At 45.7% G+C, this 14832-nt stretch overlaps 1 protein-coding gene across 2 annotated transcripts; it reads left to right on the forward strand.

Annotated features, from left to right (window-relative positions):
* The first annotated feature begins 707 nt into the window (after positions 1–707).
* Positions 708–12585, forward strand: LOC130385513 (gap junction alpha-1 protein-like). Of its 2 annotated transcripts, none has more exons than XM_056594033.1 (6): positions 708–1062; positions 1703–1790; positions 3335–3580; positions 4409–4495; positions 5870–5965; positions 7521–12585. In XM_056594033.1, exons 2-6 carry the CDS (start codon positions 1722–1724, stop codon positions 8274–8276), a joined length of 1254 nt encoding a protein of 417 aa, XP_056450008.1. In that variant the 5' UTR covers positions 708–1062; positions 1703–1721; the 3' UTR covers positions 8277–12585. The 2 variants fall into 2 exon arrangements, with proteins under 2 accessions (XP_056450008.1, XP_056450007.1); XM_056594032.1 differs by having other exon boundaries at positions 714–1062; positions 1700–1790.
* The last annotated feature ends 2247 nt before the right edge of the window (positions 12586–14832 follow it).

Here is a 14832-nt window from a genome sequence, read left to right on the forward strand (position 1 = left end):
TCGTTGCTTCCAGTCATCCCGATTCTCCATACATCTGGCCAGTTCATTGGTACTTTGCGCTCCTGCATCCTTCTTGAGTACATCCACGAATGTGAGTCTAGGACGTCCTCGAGACCGATGCCCATGGGTTGGTTCCCACAGTAGGCCTACCAATTTGCTGGCTGGCATAACTGAAAATACATTTAAATACCGCCTTTATATATAAATGTTGTTTGAGCAAAAACTTAGACTATAAACGAATCCTGGTCAATAAATGTAATATAATATGACCGTTCTCATAGTGTTTATTTTTTATAAAACGCATAAAAGCAAACATGAATGGCGAAAGGTTTCAGTATCCGCGTCAAAATGATGACGCTATTATTTCCGACCACCAGAGGGCAGCGTCGTACAACGTTCACATCTGGATTCATGCCACTCCAAATGATCCAAGACTATGGCGTTATCTCGGTCTACCGCGACGCATCTTCCGGCCTCTTACCTCCTATTAGCGCTGTACGCCATGTACCGTCCCCAGAGAGAGATAAAGAAAACATAAAAAGAACGATAACAATTGCGAGGAGAATAATTATACACATATATTGATTTGATAAGTGAATATCCCAAAAAAAACATGCCAGCATAACGGATGTCCATTTACGGATGTCCCGCCCTCTTTCGCCTCTCGCCTTAACCCGTGTAACCGAATGGCCAGCCCTCTCTGCCCTGTAACGCCCATTTGGGCCATCCTTAACCATGCCGTCTTTCGTGATGCGGAGCGACGACCTCCTCATCGCTCAATGGAAAATATGAGATGTGAAAAGTTTAGTAAGAGGAGAAGGAGGACGTGGAAGAACAGGAGGAAGACTTTGACACGACTTCGGTTCACTAATCTGAGGATAACTATTCAACCCGAGATGTTTTCTGCCCCCACCGACGATTCACAGCAGAGATGTTAACAACGCGACTCTTTTCCTGACATGAACTCCGAGAAACTGAACCAGCAAACTTAGTTTGACGCTCCAGAGTCTAACGTCTCGACTCTCTGGTCTCCAGCGGACTGCTATCTTCTCCTTGTCCCAGGTAAGACGTCCTAAAACCCTAACTCTTACCATTCATCTTTAATTTAACCCTGATCATAACCCTCAGAGGAATATTTAATCCCATGGAATGAACATATGAATGAACATCTGTTTTTGATTAATTGTAAACAGGCCTAATTAATGTTAGTGTTTCAGATTAGTGTGGATGTATCCTATGGCCAGCTATGATTCCTTTGAATAACACCCTTTATGGGCTTTATGTTTAAAGTACCTTAATACTTATGGGGCTTTAAGGGACCTTGCCCCTTGATTTGCCTCATGCCAGATGACTGAATGCTGACTCAGAGGAAATGGACAGGGTTATGGAACAAATCTCATCTTTCAGAAGTTAAACTCTGAACACGATAAAGAGATTTAAGATCCTAACCCTTCGACGTCATTACTTAATTACGTCATCTAGACGCTGAAGAAATGTTTGACTTTTGAGGTCAATTTTTTTTCTTAGATTTTTTTCTCCCATATGAAACTTGAGGTCGTTTCTAAACTGTGTGTGTGTGTGTGTGTGTGTGTGTGTGTGTGTGTGTGTGTGTGTGTGTGTGTGTGTGTGTGTGTGTGTGTGTGTGTGTGTGTGTGTGTGTGTGTGTGTGTGTGTGTGTGTGTGTGTGTGTGTGTCCCAGTAGTCTGTGAGCTGTGGTCCTGATGGGAGACTGGAGCGCTCTGGGGAAACTGCTGGACAAAGTCCAGGCCTACTCCACGGCCGGAGGCAAGGTGAGGAGATCTCTGGTAGCACCACCTCCTCAAGGAGGTCTCTGGTACCACCACCTCCTCGAGGAGGTCTCTGGTACCACCACCTCCTCATGCGGAGGAGGAGGTGGTCTGGGTCTCTGACCTCGTGGTCTGGGTCCAGTTTGATGTGAATGGGTGAATGTCGGGCAGTATTGTAACACTGGTGAGAGAGGTGCGGTATAAATGCAGTCCGTTTACTGTATGATGGTCATGCTCCATGGAGCTTCAGGGGTCCAGAGTCCCACACCAACCTCATCATCTCAGGAGCTTCCAGAATAATAAGGAAGTAAACCGGATGTCGATTCTTTCATCAAATCCGGGTCTGAGCACTGTTCTCATTAGTGGAGGATTACTTCCAGTTATTAATCCGAATGTGATTCGGGATGAATCTATATGAGACACAAAACAGTTACTTTACATTCAGGGCGTTACAATAAGTCCATTTGTCTGTAGAAAGAGAAACAGCAATATATCTCTGTGGGTACAGTAAGGATCTTCATAGAACCAAGTGCCAACACTAACCATCACTAGGTTAACCCATTCCATGTATACAACACAGATGGCTAGGGTAAGATGATATCCTAGCTCAGAGCTAGGAGGAGCTAGGATGGTAAGATGCTATCCTAGTTCGGAGCTAGGAGGCTAAGATGCTATCCTATCTAGGAGCTAGGAGGCTAAGATGCTATCATAGCTAGGATCTAGGAGGCTAAGATTCTTTCCTAGCTAGGAGTTAGGAGGGTAAGATGCCATCCTTGCTAGGAGCTAGGAGGGGAGCTAGGAGGAGCTAGGAGGCTAATATGCTATCCTAGCTAGGATGGTAAGATTCTTTCCTATCTAGGAGCTAGGAGGGTAAGATGCTATTCCATCTAGGAGCTAGGAGGGAAAGATGCTATCCTAGCCATGAGGGTAATGGCGCATTTCCACCGGAGGGTGCGGGTCGGTTCGGTGCGCAAAGGTGCGGCAGGGATCGCGTTTCCACCACCAAAAGTGGGCTACTAAACTAATATTGTTTGAATAGACATACATGGACTGAGCCGCACCCGTCTTGCAGGTGACATGGGGATAAAAACAATCAAACAGTACCTGCAAGGTATTATCTAGACAATGGATATGTCGCACCAAACTTTAGCTTGGGCGAACAAGGAGGTGGGAGACGTTCCGAAACCATGGAACGACTTCCATGGTAGCTCTTGGTTTAATGTGTCCCGTTCCTATTTTCCATTGTCTTTATTGAGCAGGCCACCCTGTGTCACGCTGCTATAATGTCACGATGTTTACGTAGCTGCCGCGGCGATCGACATCCGGCCTACCATAAGGGTACTGTCGGCGGTGGAAACGCAACCTCGGAACTGAACAGGGCTAGCTATACCGCCCCCTCCCTACCGGACTGAGGCAACCCGAACCGAACCGCACCCTCCAGTGGAAATGCGCCATTAGATGCTATACTAGCTAGGTGCTAGGAGGGTAAGTTGCTCTCCTCCTCCTCTAACCTCCTCCAACTCCTCCTCTCTCCTCTCCTCCTCTAGGTATGGCTCTCCGTCCTCTTCATCTTCCGTATCCTGGTCATCGGTACTGCGGTGGAGTCTGCGTGGGGCGACGAGCAGTCGGCCTTCAAGTGCAACACCGCCCAGCCGGGCTGTGAGAACGTCTGCTACGACAGCTCCTTCCCCATCAGCCACGCACGCTTCTGGGTCCTGCAGATCATCTTCGTCTCCACGCCAACGCTGCTCTACCTCTGCCACATCTTCTACCTCATCCACAAGGAGGAAAAGGTAAGGCTTCATCTACCTCCTCCTCCTCCTCCTCCACCTCCTCCACAAGGAGGAGAAGGTAAGGCTTCATCTACCTCCTCCTCCTCCTCCTCCACCTCCTCCACAAGGAGGAGAAGGTAAGGCTTCATCTACCTCCTCCTCCTCCTCCTCCACCTCCTCCACAAGGAGGAGAAGGTAAGGCTTCATCTACCTCCACCTCCTACACATGGAGGAGAAGAATGATTCATTGATGATAAACTAGATTGGTGCTGGCACAGGACTCTAGTTTGCATGCAGTTTGCATGAAACACAAAGTTGTCATCAGACCTCAAAGAGTAAGAAAACTTCTGAATCATGTGTAGGTCAGAGGACAACTGCTCCCCACAAAATAATCATAATCGCCCTCGAAATTGGGACGAGAGGTTTTTAGATAACGAGTTAACTTCTGTGTTCACTCTATCTGCAGAGCAGGTCCAGATTTGATAATCTAACCTTAATATCTGGTTAATAATCCCGACGTTTGAATTTAATGGACCTAAACGCCCCCAAAACATCTGATCACAGAGACGCTCTGTCTGAAACATCTTTATAACATGGCTCTGAAATGTCGTAAATTGGAACGTCGTTACAATGCATAAAACTGAAGAACGCTGGCCAGAGGCCAGGCCCCTAAAACGATGGCAGGGTTGGAGAGTAAGGTCAAGGTGAGGTCACAGTGAGGTCATTGGGGTCACGAGGAGTTCCTCCCCTCACTAAAACGTCTCTGACCCTGTGGGCGTGTCTCTGACCCTGGGCGTGTCTCTGACCCCGTGGGCGTGTTTCTGACCCTGTGGGCGTGTCTCCCTGCAGCTGAAGGTGAAGGGGGAGCGGCTGAGAGAACTTCAGACCAAAGGACAGGATGTGGAGCGATCGCTGAGGAAACTGGAGCTGAGGAAGGTGAGACCACAGACACACACTCCCTACTTGGTTAGTAGTGAGTTAGTGTTTAGTGACCTTACTTGGTTAGTAGTGAGTTAGTGTTTAGTGACCTTACTTGGTTAGTAGTTAGTGTTTAGTGACCTTACTTGGTTAGTAGTTAGTGTTTAGTGACTTTACTTGGTTCATATTTAGTTAGTGTTTAGTGACCTTACTTGGTTTGTAGTTACTTAGTGTTTAGTGACCTTACTTGGTTAGGTGTTAGTTAGTGTTTAGTGACCTTAATTGGTTAGTAGTTACTTAGTGTTTAGTGACCTTACTTGTTTAGTAGTTAGTTAGTGTTTAGTGACCTAACTAGGTTAGTAGTTAGTGTTTAGTGACTTTACTTGGTTCATATTTAGTTAGTGTTTAGTGACCTTACTTGTTTAGTAGTTAGTTAGTGTTTAGTGACCTTACTTGGTTAGTTAGTTAGTGTTTAGTGACCTAACTTGGTTAGGGTTAGGGTTAGGGTTAGGGTTAGGGGTTAGGGTTAGGGTTAGGGTTAGTGTTTAGTGACCTTACTTGTTTAGTAGTTAGTTAGTGTTTAGTGACCTAACTTGGTTAGTAGTTAGTGTTTAGTGACTTTACTTGGTTCATATTTAGTTAGTTTTTAGTGGCCTTACTTGTTAGTAGCTAGTGTTTAATGACCTAACTTGGTTAGTTAGTTAGTGTTTAGTGACCTAACTTGGTTAGTAGTTAGTGTTTAGTGGCCTAACTTGGTTAGTAGCTAGTGTTTAGTGACCTTACTTGGTTAGTAGCTAGTGTTTAGCGACCTTACTTGGTTAGTAGTAAGTTAGTGTTTAGTGACCTTAATTGGTTAATAGTTAGTTAGTGTTTAGTGACCTTAATTGGTTAATAGTTAGTTAGTGTTTAGTGACCTTACTTGGTTAGTTGTTAGTTAGTGTTTAGTGACCTTACTTGGTTAGTAGTTTAGTGTTTAGTGACCTTAATTGTTTAGTAGTTAGTTAGTGTTAAGTGACCTTACTTTGTTAGTTAGTGTTTAGTGACCTTACTTGGATAGTTAGTTAGTTAGTGTTTAGTGACCTTACTTGGTTAGTTAGTGTTTAGTGACCTTACTTGGTTAGTAGTTAGTTAGTGTTTAGTGACCTTACTTTGTTAGTTAGTGTTTAGTGACCTTACTTGGTTAGTTAGTGTTTAGTGAACTTACTTGGTTAGTAGTTAGTGTTTAGTGACCTTACTTGGTTAGTTAGTTAGCGTTTAGTGAACTTACTTGGTTAGTAGTTAGTGTTTAGTGACCTTACTTGGTTAGTTAGTTAGTGTTTAGTGACCTTACTTGGTTAGTAGTCAGTTAGTGTTTAGTCATGCAGTCCCCTGACGTGTTTTGTGGCTCCTCAGATGAAGTACGGCATCGAGAAGAACGGAAAGGTGAAGATGAAAGGAGCTCTGCTCAGGACCTACATCTTCAGCATCCTGCTCAAGTCCTTCTTTGAGGTCCGTGGACACCATCGCACACTGGATGACACGCACACGAAGACACACACCATGACACACTGGATGTCACGCACACGAAGACACACACCATGACACACCATGACACACGCATCGCACGCCCCTAACTAATATTGTTTAAATAGACATACATGTTACTGAAGTGGTCTAAAATAGACATACATGTTACTGAGGAGGTTTGAATAGACATACATGTTACTGAGGAGGTTTAAACCCCTCAGGAGGAGGTTTTAAATAGAAATCCATGTTACTGAGGAGGTGTGAATAGACATGCATGTTACTGAGGAGGTTTGAATAGACATACATGTTACTGAGGAGGTTTAAACCCCTCTCTTTGCCACGTTAAGTCTCAGTCTGAAGTCCTTTGAATCCAAACCTGCGGTCTCACAGCCACATCGACTGTGAGTCTTCTCCGTTCCTTGTAAACACAAACCCAGGATCCTCTAGTGCAGAACTTCGGCCGTGGCTAATTAGTCTCCAACAGGAACCAGATGTGTAGATAAACAAAGTACAGACAGTTAACCACACATGACGCTGCATTAGACGTTGTTCCGCTCAATTGCTGATAGTTGCTGTTTACTTTGCAGCATTTTCCACACGAACGTCTCAGACTAGCGTCGCTCTTTACATTCACATTCAGCGGACGCTTTTATTCATACAAACGTACACTCATTCACACACCGATGGCGGAGTCGACCCCTCAGGAGCAGTCAGGGTGAGGCATCTCGCTCAGGGACACTTCGAGAGGGGGAGCCGGGATCCAACTAGCAACCTTCAGGTTACCAGTCAGGCCGCTCTACCCCCTGAGCTACACCGACCTCTCAACTTTCATAACCTGACGTTACGTTAGAGTTGAGCTCCATGTCGTCCTGCCCCGAGTCTGATCAGGTGTTTTCGATCTTCTGCCTGCATCGTTCGATCGTCGCTTGGCCACAGACTCCCCAGAATCCTCAGAGAGCCGACTGGTTTCCACGCCTCACATCCAATAGGACGCAGACGAGCTTTACGTTCGCTCAGATCGTTCAGAACCATTTGAAGTAATGTTAGAAACGATTTCAGAAACTTGACAAAGAAAACTTGTTTCTCGTCTCTTCTTCACATCTGATGAATCCACCGATCACGTTGGCGCTGATGCTGCCTCTACACCCATGTGTCAAAGTGATCAATATCTGTGTGTGTACAACCCGCTTCACCTCCTAAGGGCACCCCTCGGGTGGTTTCAAACCTAAGAGGTCTGTGTGTGTGCGTCTGTGTGCGTGTCTCTCTGTGTGTGTGTGTGTCTGTGTGCGTGTCTCTCTCGTGTGTGTGTGTCTGTGTGCGTGTCTCTGTGTTTGTGTGTCTGTGTGTGCGTGTCTCTCTCTGTGCGTGTCTCTCTCTGTGCGTGTCTCTCTCTGTGTGTGTTCGTGTCTCTCTCTGTGTGTGTGCGTGTCTGTGTTTGTGTGTCTGTGTGTGCGTCCCCCTCTCTGTGTGTGTGCGTGTCTGTGTGTGCGTGTCTCTCTCTGTGTCTCTGTGTGTGTGTGTGTGCGTCTCTGTGTAGGTGGGCTTCCTGCTGCTGCAGTGGCACATCTACGGCTTCAGCCTGGCGTCGCGCTACGAGTGCGAGGCGTACCCCTGCCCCCACCGCACCGACTGCTTCCTGTCGCGGCCCACCGAGAAGACCATCTTCATCGTCTTCATGCTGGTGGTCTCCCTGGTGTCCCTGCTGCTCAACCTCATCGAGCTCTTCTACGTCACCTACAAGTGGGTCAAGGACACCATGAGGGCGTCCGAGGGCCAGCAGCTCCACCCCCGCCTCCGCCTGCTGCCGGGGGCCGGAGGAGGAGTGGGAGGAGGAGGAGTGGGAGGAGAAGGAGGAGGAGCGCCGTACCACTACTGCAACGGCTGCCCCCCCCCCTCCGCCCCTGTCTACAACCTGGACGCCACGGCGACGGTGGCAAGGGGCGACTCGGTGAACAACTACAACAAGACGGCGAGCGAACAGAACTGGACCAACTTCAGCACGGAGCAGAACCAGCTGGGCCGCTCTCCGCCCCGTCGCCACGGCAGCCAGCGCAGTACCGGCAAGAACAACAACAACAACAATAACCACAACAACAAGGCCGGCGCCGACGCCAGTGACTGCAATCGCGACAGCCCTGCCTTCCTGGGCCCCGCCTTCGTAGGCCCCGCCCACGGCCAGCCACCGCCTTCGGACAAGGTGGAGACCAAGGAGCTTCACCTCCTCCGGGGGCTGGAGCCGCGGCCCGGCAGCCGCGCCTCCAGCCGCGCCCGCACCGACGACCTGGACATCTGAGGGGGGGGGAGCTGGAGAACCCAGGAGGAAGCTGGAGACGCTTTAAGGGACTCTCCAACACGCTTAGCTTGAGACTCTTTTAAGGGAGCTGGAGAGGTTCTTAAGGGAGCTGGAGAGGTTCTTAAGGGAGCTGGAGAGGTTCTTAAGGGAGCTGGAGAGGTTCTTAAGGGAGCTGGAGACGTTCTTAAGGGAGCTGGAGACGTTCTTAAGGAGGCTGGAGACGCTTTGAGGGAGCTTGAGAGGTTCTTAAGGGAGCTCGAGAGGTTCTTAAGGGGAGTGTTCGCTGCGCTGCCATGCATCGTCAAAACGAAAGCGCTAGCTTGTTCTGGCGAGTCGAGACTTATGTTCTTGTCGGAGAGTGAAGAAGCGTTTTTTCTTTCCTGTGGAACAATCCGGGTCATTGTTGTCATGGCTACGTGGACTGAGATGTCCGACACTACGAGGGGAAGCACCACCCATTGACTCCAACAATGGGAGGAGCTGGTTTCCTGGATCCATTGTTTCTGCTGGGAAGCGGCCGTGGCGATCTGCTGGAGGTATTTGAACTGTGTGTCCACTGCTCTTCAGCGATGCCTTAAGAACTCAAGTCTTATTTTTGATGTTGTACTTTCTGAGCTGTACGTTAATGGGCTTTAGAGAGAGCAGAAAAGAGCAGAGAGAACAAGACTTTGAAACTAAACTACCAAAACCAACGATCTTCTTCTTCTTCTTCCATTATTTCTCCAACGCGGAGAAGTTCTGCATCTGATTCCCTGAACGATGGAATCCACTCAGAAATTAGCAAGAATCAAAATCTAAACTGTCTCAGACAGTCAAACTCAAACAGATATTCAAAAAAGTGTGTTTCCTGCTCTAAAAGCTGATTTAAGTCATATCTCTTAAAAGCTCCCTACAGCAACCTTTGTGCCTTAAGTGATGAATGGTTTTCAAAACCACTCACCACAAATGTAGTACATGTCTTTCTCAGTGTGAGTCTTTTGGATATCAGTATTTTCTGTAATGTAGTTTTAGAGATTTTTTTAGTATTTTTAAGGAGTCATTTTCCGCTATTTTTACAAAGTGTTACCAGTAAGTATGATCATCGTTCCAGAGATATTTAATGTTCTTTGTTAGTTGGTTGTTTGATTAAGAGATTGATTCATAGAGCGAATGACTGTTAGAACAGATTACGTATTTATTATTTTATTTGTCTGTATTTTTATTTTGCTGAAGAATATATTTTATATCCTGACAAACTTTGAATAATAATTGTAAATCAAACTTGAAAAATGAACAAAGCAAAAAAAAAAACGTTTTATGTTTGTTCATTCTCTCAACGTGATGCCACCTTTGGTGATCATTAAATCAGAATTTAGAAATTATAGAAAAGGACGAGCGGCGTTTCAGGATCTTCTGCACAAAAGTGGGCGACTTTATAATCTTTGTCTCCAGAATGACATTAATTATCCTGTGTCTCATTGCAGGATTACATTCTTGTTTCATCACAGCTCAAAATACGTTGTCAGCAAGGTTACCTTCCCGTTTCTAGAGATCTTCAAGCCATTAGCCAATTAGCCGTGTTTTACTCGAGCTCATGGGCTCAGGATGTGTCCCCAACACCCAACCCATTATTTCTAAATCAATGATTTTGTTTAAGATATGTATTTAGTAGAAGCAGACTCTAAACCCCTTTTTAAAGGTTGGGTATGGGATTTGCGAAACGCCAGCAGATTTTGAAAAAACACAACTCAAATGGTCCTACCCCCTCTCCTTCAACGCTGACTGACTCCACCCATTCCAAATACATGGACGCGCAATCATGCACGAGCGCGAACACAGATGCGCGAGAGCGAGCCATTAGCTAGTTAGCTAGCTCCAGTAGCTACCGCAGGATAACAACAAACAGAAGCTTGCTCTGGGTCACGAGCTTTGAGTATGTGCACGAAGGGGTCACGCGCGGGGGGAGTGCAGTACGTACTTACCGTCCAATGCCACTCGGTGGGTCTGGAAATCATTGGCTGAGTTTTTTGAGCTCACAGATGATTGACTTTAATTTTCATGTCAGTACTTCTAACTCAGTGGCTGTAAGTGGGTTATGATAAGGATTTCAAGTAATTTAATAACAATCTATAGCCAAATTGTCGAAAATGCCAGAGAATCTCCGGAAATATCAGCATGGGAAATCGGCGCATCAGACCCATAAACCTATACAGAAAGACGTCATCTCAAGCGGGAGAGAACGTTTGCGGTGCTGGTTTGTGTCACGTAAGTACAGGGCTCTCAAGTCTCATGCATTCGGCGTGAGACACACGCAATTCAACCCATGCACACACTCGAACCTGGTCTCACGATAATACGTGAAACTGTCACGTTATTTAATCTATTGAAACGTGATCAGGGACACGTATTTTCTAAATTTTGTTTTTCAATTGGAAGTATTTGTCGTGTCACTATAAGCACGACTTCCAAACTAAAGTTCTGCCCGGGAGCATTCTCCCTAATGTCCCTTAAGGAGCTCCGTACAGATCATTCATTGTTGAAAATTGTCTGTGATAACTAACAAATGACAGCTTTTGGCCACCCGTTTCTACTTAAAATTGTCTGTGATAACTAACAATATGACAGCTTTTGGCCACCCGTTTCTACTTTCACCTTTGATTCTGAGAAATTGTGACAATTCACGGATATATTAAATGCAGGTGCGCTGCTCTGTAGGCAAACCGCGAAGGAAAAAAGGTTAGCTGCTTCATCTGTTCTTTTTAGAATTGTATGTCTTGATGTTTATTTTATCTAGCCATCTATTCTCTTGTTTTTGGCTATGTGAATGAAAGTCCGCGTCGATGCCTCGCAAGTCCAGTGTCGCGAGCGGACGTTGCCATGACATCTAGAAATCATACCGTATTTAATGGGTTATCATTAATATTGATGTGTAGGGGTTGATTATAACTCGTGAATAATATTGTTTATACCACGGTCTGGGGGAATACTCGTATTCTGATTGGCTGCAGGGCGTGCATTAACTCCTGATATAGGCCTACAGACACCTGCTAAGTAGTTCCAGTCAGTGTTTAGATTCTCTGCCCGAGCCCGACGCGGGCCGGGTCGGGCCGATATTTCCCACCACTATCCTCGGGCCGGGCCTTTGATCGAGCTTTTTATTTTTATTTTATCATTGGTTTATTGGCCTAATCGGAGGAGAAATCTATGCCATAAACAAATTATAGGCCTTTATTACAAGGGTCCTCTCAATGCCGTGGAACGCTCCGTTCACTTGCATGGGTAGTAGTCCCGTGACTTGTCAACCCCAGCGTCTTCCGTTGCTAAGCGACGTCACCGTCTTTGCGGACAAATTATTTCTCTGCTGATCAACACTACGAATGGCCAAAAGACTTGTATGCCCCCCCTTAAATAAATAATATGGCAGAATTATTATTATTATTATTCTCATTCAACTTGAACATGTGTTTTTACACTAGAGTGGTGGAGGGATGACGTATGTTGGCCAACCCGGAAGTGAGCGTCGCCCTGGGTTCCCTTGACAAAAAGCCAATGGGTTTTTCCATTGGATTTTGGATTATTGCAGAAACATTTGCATCTTTGAAGCACCTCCTCAAAAACTGAAAATAAATAAATAAATAAAAATAACCGTGCTCTAAAGAACGAAATGTAAACCAATGCATTCTGAATGGGAGCGTTTCTCAGATTTTTCCATGCTACACAGAACGAAATGTAAACCCATGCAAATAAAGACTTCATGGTCATAATAATTTAAATATCATTAATCTCCTGAGTGTGTAGGGTGGTATTCTATTTTTTTCAACGGGCTGCATCCAGTCACTTGGCCGTCATGGTTGCTATGGTGGTTGCTATCGACCGCCCCCCTCTAATCCTTACATGGCTCTAAAAACCACGCGGCAAAGGAGCTGCCGTCAATTGTCTTGTTTTTGTCCGATGGTTAAAAAATAGACAGATATTCCAAGGTATCCTTAAAAGGCAGCTTGGATGTTTTTATTTTCTGCAGTTTAGACTTCGTCTATAACCTATTTTTGAAAGCAAAACTCATTGATTTAACGAGGCAGGGTTATTTGAAACAATTTATTGAATAAATATTTGTGAGAGGTCATTCCTTCTCCTGAGTTTGCTTCCTATTTATGTCTAGTGGTACACCCCTACCGTCCACAAGCATACCCCTCCCCATATGGATTTGGAGAATTGTTGCCACGTCCCAGTGGTGGAGGTATCATAAAGAGGGCATTCAATTATACTACAATGATCAATTAGGAGGCCGAAGCCCTAAAGGAAGTGATGCAATAGGTGACTGAGGGTCAACATTTGAGACCCCCTTTTATCAAAGGGGGTCTCAAAGGATGCATACGCTTCAACCTGTGACTCCAGCCCTACAGGAAATGACTCAGCAAGTGCTCCATCTCGTTGCACCTCACCCAGCGGCTCGCAATTCTAAAAATAACAGATGAAGCAGCTACCCTTTTTTCCTTCGCAGTTTGCCTACAGAGCAGCGCACCTGCATTTAATATATCCGCTAATGGTCACAATTTCTCAGAATCAAAGGTGAAAGTAGAAACGGGTGGCCAAAAGCTGTCATATTGTTAGTTATCACAGACAATTGTAAGTAGAAACGGGTGGCCAAAAGCTGTCATTTGTAAGTTATCACAGACAATTTTCATTTTTTGAATGATCTGTATGGAGCTCCTTAAGGGACATTAGGGAGAACGCTCCCGGGCAGAACCTTAGTTTGGAAGTCGTGCTTATAGTGACATGACAAATAGCCTACTTCCAATTGAAATACAAAATTTAGAAAATACGTGTCCCTGAGCACGTTTCAATAGATTAAATAACGTGACAGTGTCACGTATTTTCGTGAGACCAGGTTCGAGCGTGTGCATGGGTTGAATTGCGTGTGTCTCACGCCGAATGCATGAGACTTGAGAGCCCTGTACTTACGTGACACAAACCAGCACCGCAAACGTTCTCTCCCGCTTGAGATGACGTCTTTCTGTATAGGTTTATGGGTCTGATGCGCCGATTTCCCATGCTGATATTTCCGGAGATTCTCGGGCATCTTCGACAATTTGGCTATAGTTTGTCTCATTACACGCTAAATAATATTATTATAGCCTAATTATATATATATATATATATATATATTGCCTAGATATATATATATATATATATATATAGCATTTGTGGTTTTGGCATAAACATATAACTACGGTGCACTGTACTATCTGCGCACACCCTTTCTGAAGCCTCTCTCTCGCTCTCTCTCTCTCTGTCCCTACCTCTCTCTCTTTCTCTCTCTCTCGTAGCGTTTTGTGGAGCAGGTTAATTGTCTGAGAACACTCCCATTCAGAATCCATTGGTTTACTTTCGTTCTGTGTAGCACGAAAAAAGTCGGACTATCGTGCTCTGGAACACGATTCAATAGATTAACGTTCGTGCGCATGAGCACGAAATCGCGTGATACCGGGTTGGGATACCAGTCCACCCCTAGTTAAGACCTCCACCGTGTTTAGCCAAAACAAAAAAGGTTCAGGTTCAAGCTTCTAGTGATGTCTGTGACAGCAGATCATTGTTAAACGTGGCCGATATCATATCATATAATGATGTTATCTGATATTATGGATGTCCCCTCCAGAGAGACTCCATGTTTGTGGCCCCTAAATCATAATTAGATCTCACTGGGGCACATTCCCTCGTTAACTCTTCTGTTGACCCTCATCGGAACTCAAACGCTGAAACACTTTTAGTCCGAGAACATCGCTGCTCCGAGGGAAGGACGTGATGTTCTTACAAATTAAAAGTACCCGGTTCTCTGGTACGGAACCGGTCTACTGAACCATCCAAGGTCTGTGATTAATGATGCGGCTTCAAACCCGCGACGCTAGCTGTGACCCCGGGTAACTCCTTAAAGAACCAAGAGAACAGACAACATCCATACCCCCGCACAATGTCCCTGGAATAATACGAACTGCAATCAGCCCGCTCTGATTCAATTAGAGTCTCATGGTTCTCGTTAAGGAAGGCAGAGTGGGAAGCATGGCTGATCAGCGCTCTAAAGCAGGACATGTCTGAGTCTGAGCTCTAAAGACATGTTGTAGACTCTACAACATGTCTTTAGAGCTCCGACTAGTCATCAAGGGATATATATATACACACCAGAAAACTATTGCTTGAATTTAAATTAAACTTTATTAGCCCTTAATCACAGATCCAGTCTCAAAGGGCTTTGGGACCCTAGCCCGCTAGGTTCCCCCACCGTGGTCATCCAGAGCCGTGCACGTTTGGGATCTTTCTCTGGGTTCATCTGGCCCTCTCCTCTAATGCTCCTGATAATGTCGGCTCTCAGGACCCTCCTGGAATGTGCCCCGAGAGAGAGAGAGAGAGAGAGAAAGAGAGAGAGAGAGAGAGAGCTGCTCTTTCTCCGGCTCAGCAGAGGAGAAGAGGAGAGGGGCCTCCTGTGCCGACTCAGCTCCTTCTCCTCCTCCCTAGTGTTTCTCCTCTACCGCCCTAAACAAAAACACATGTGGAGAGAGAGACTGTGTGTAGCGGAGAATGA

The sequence above is a fragment of the Gadus chalcogrammus genome, chromosome 7 (assembly GCF_026213295.1).
Source record: "Gadus chalcogrammus isolate NIFS_2021 chromosome 7, NIFS_Gcha_1.0, whole genome shotgun sequence".
NCBI lineage: Eukaryota > Metazoa > Chordata > Actinopteri > Gadiformes > Gadidae > Gadus > Gadus chalcogrammus.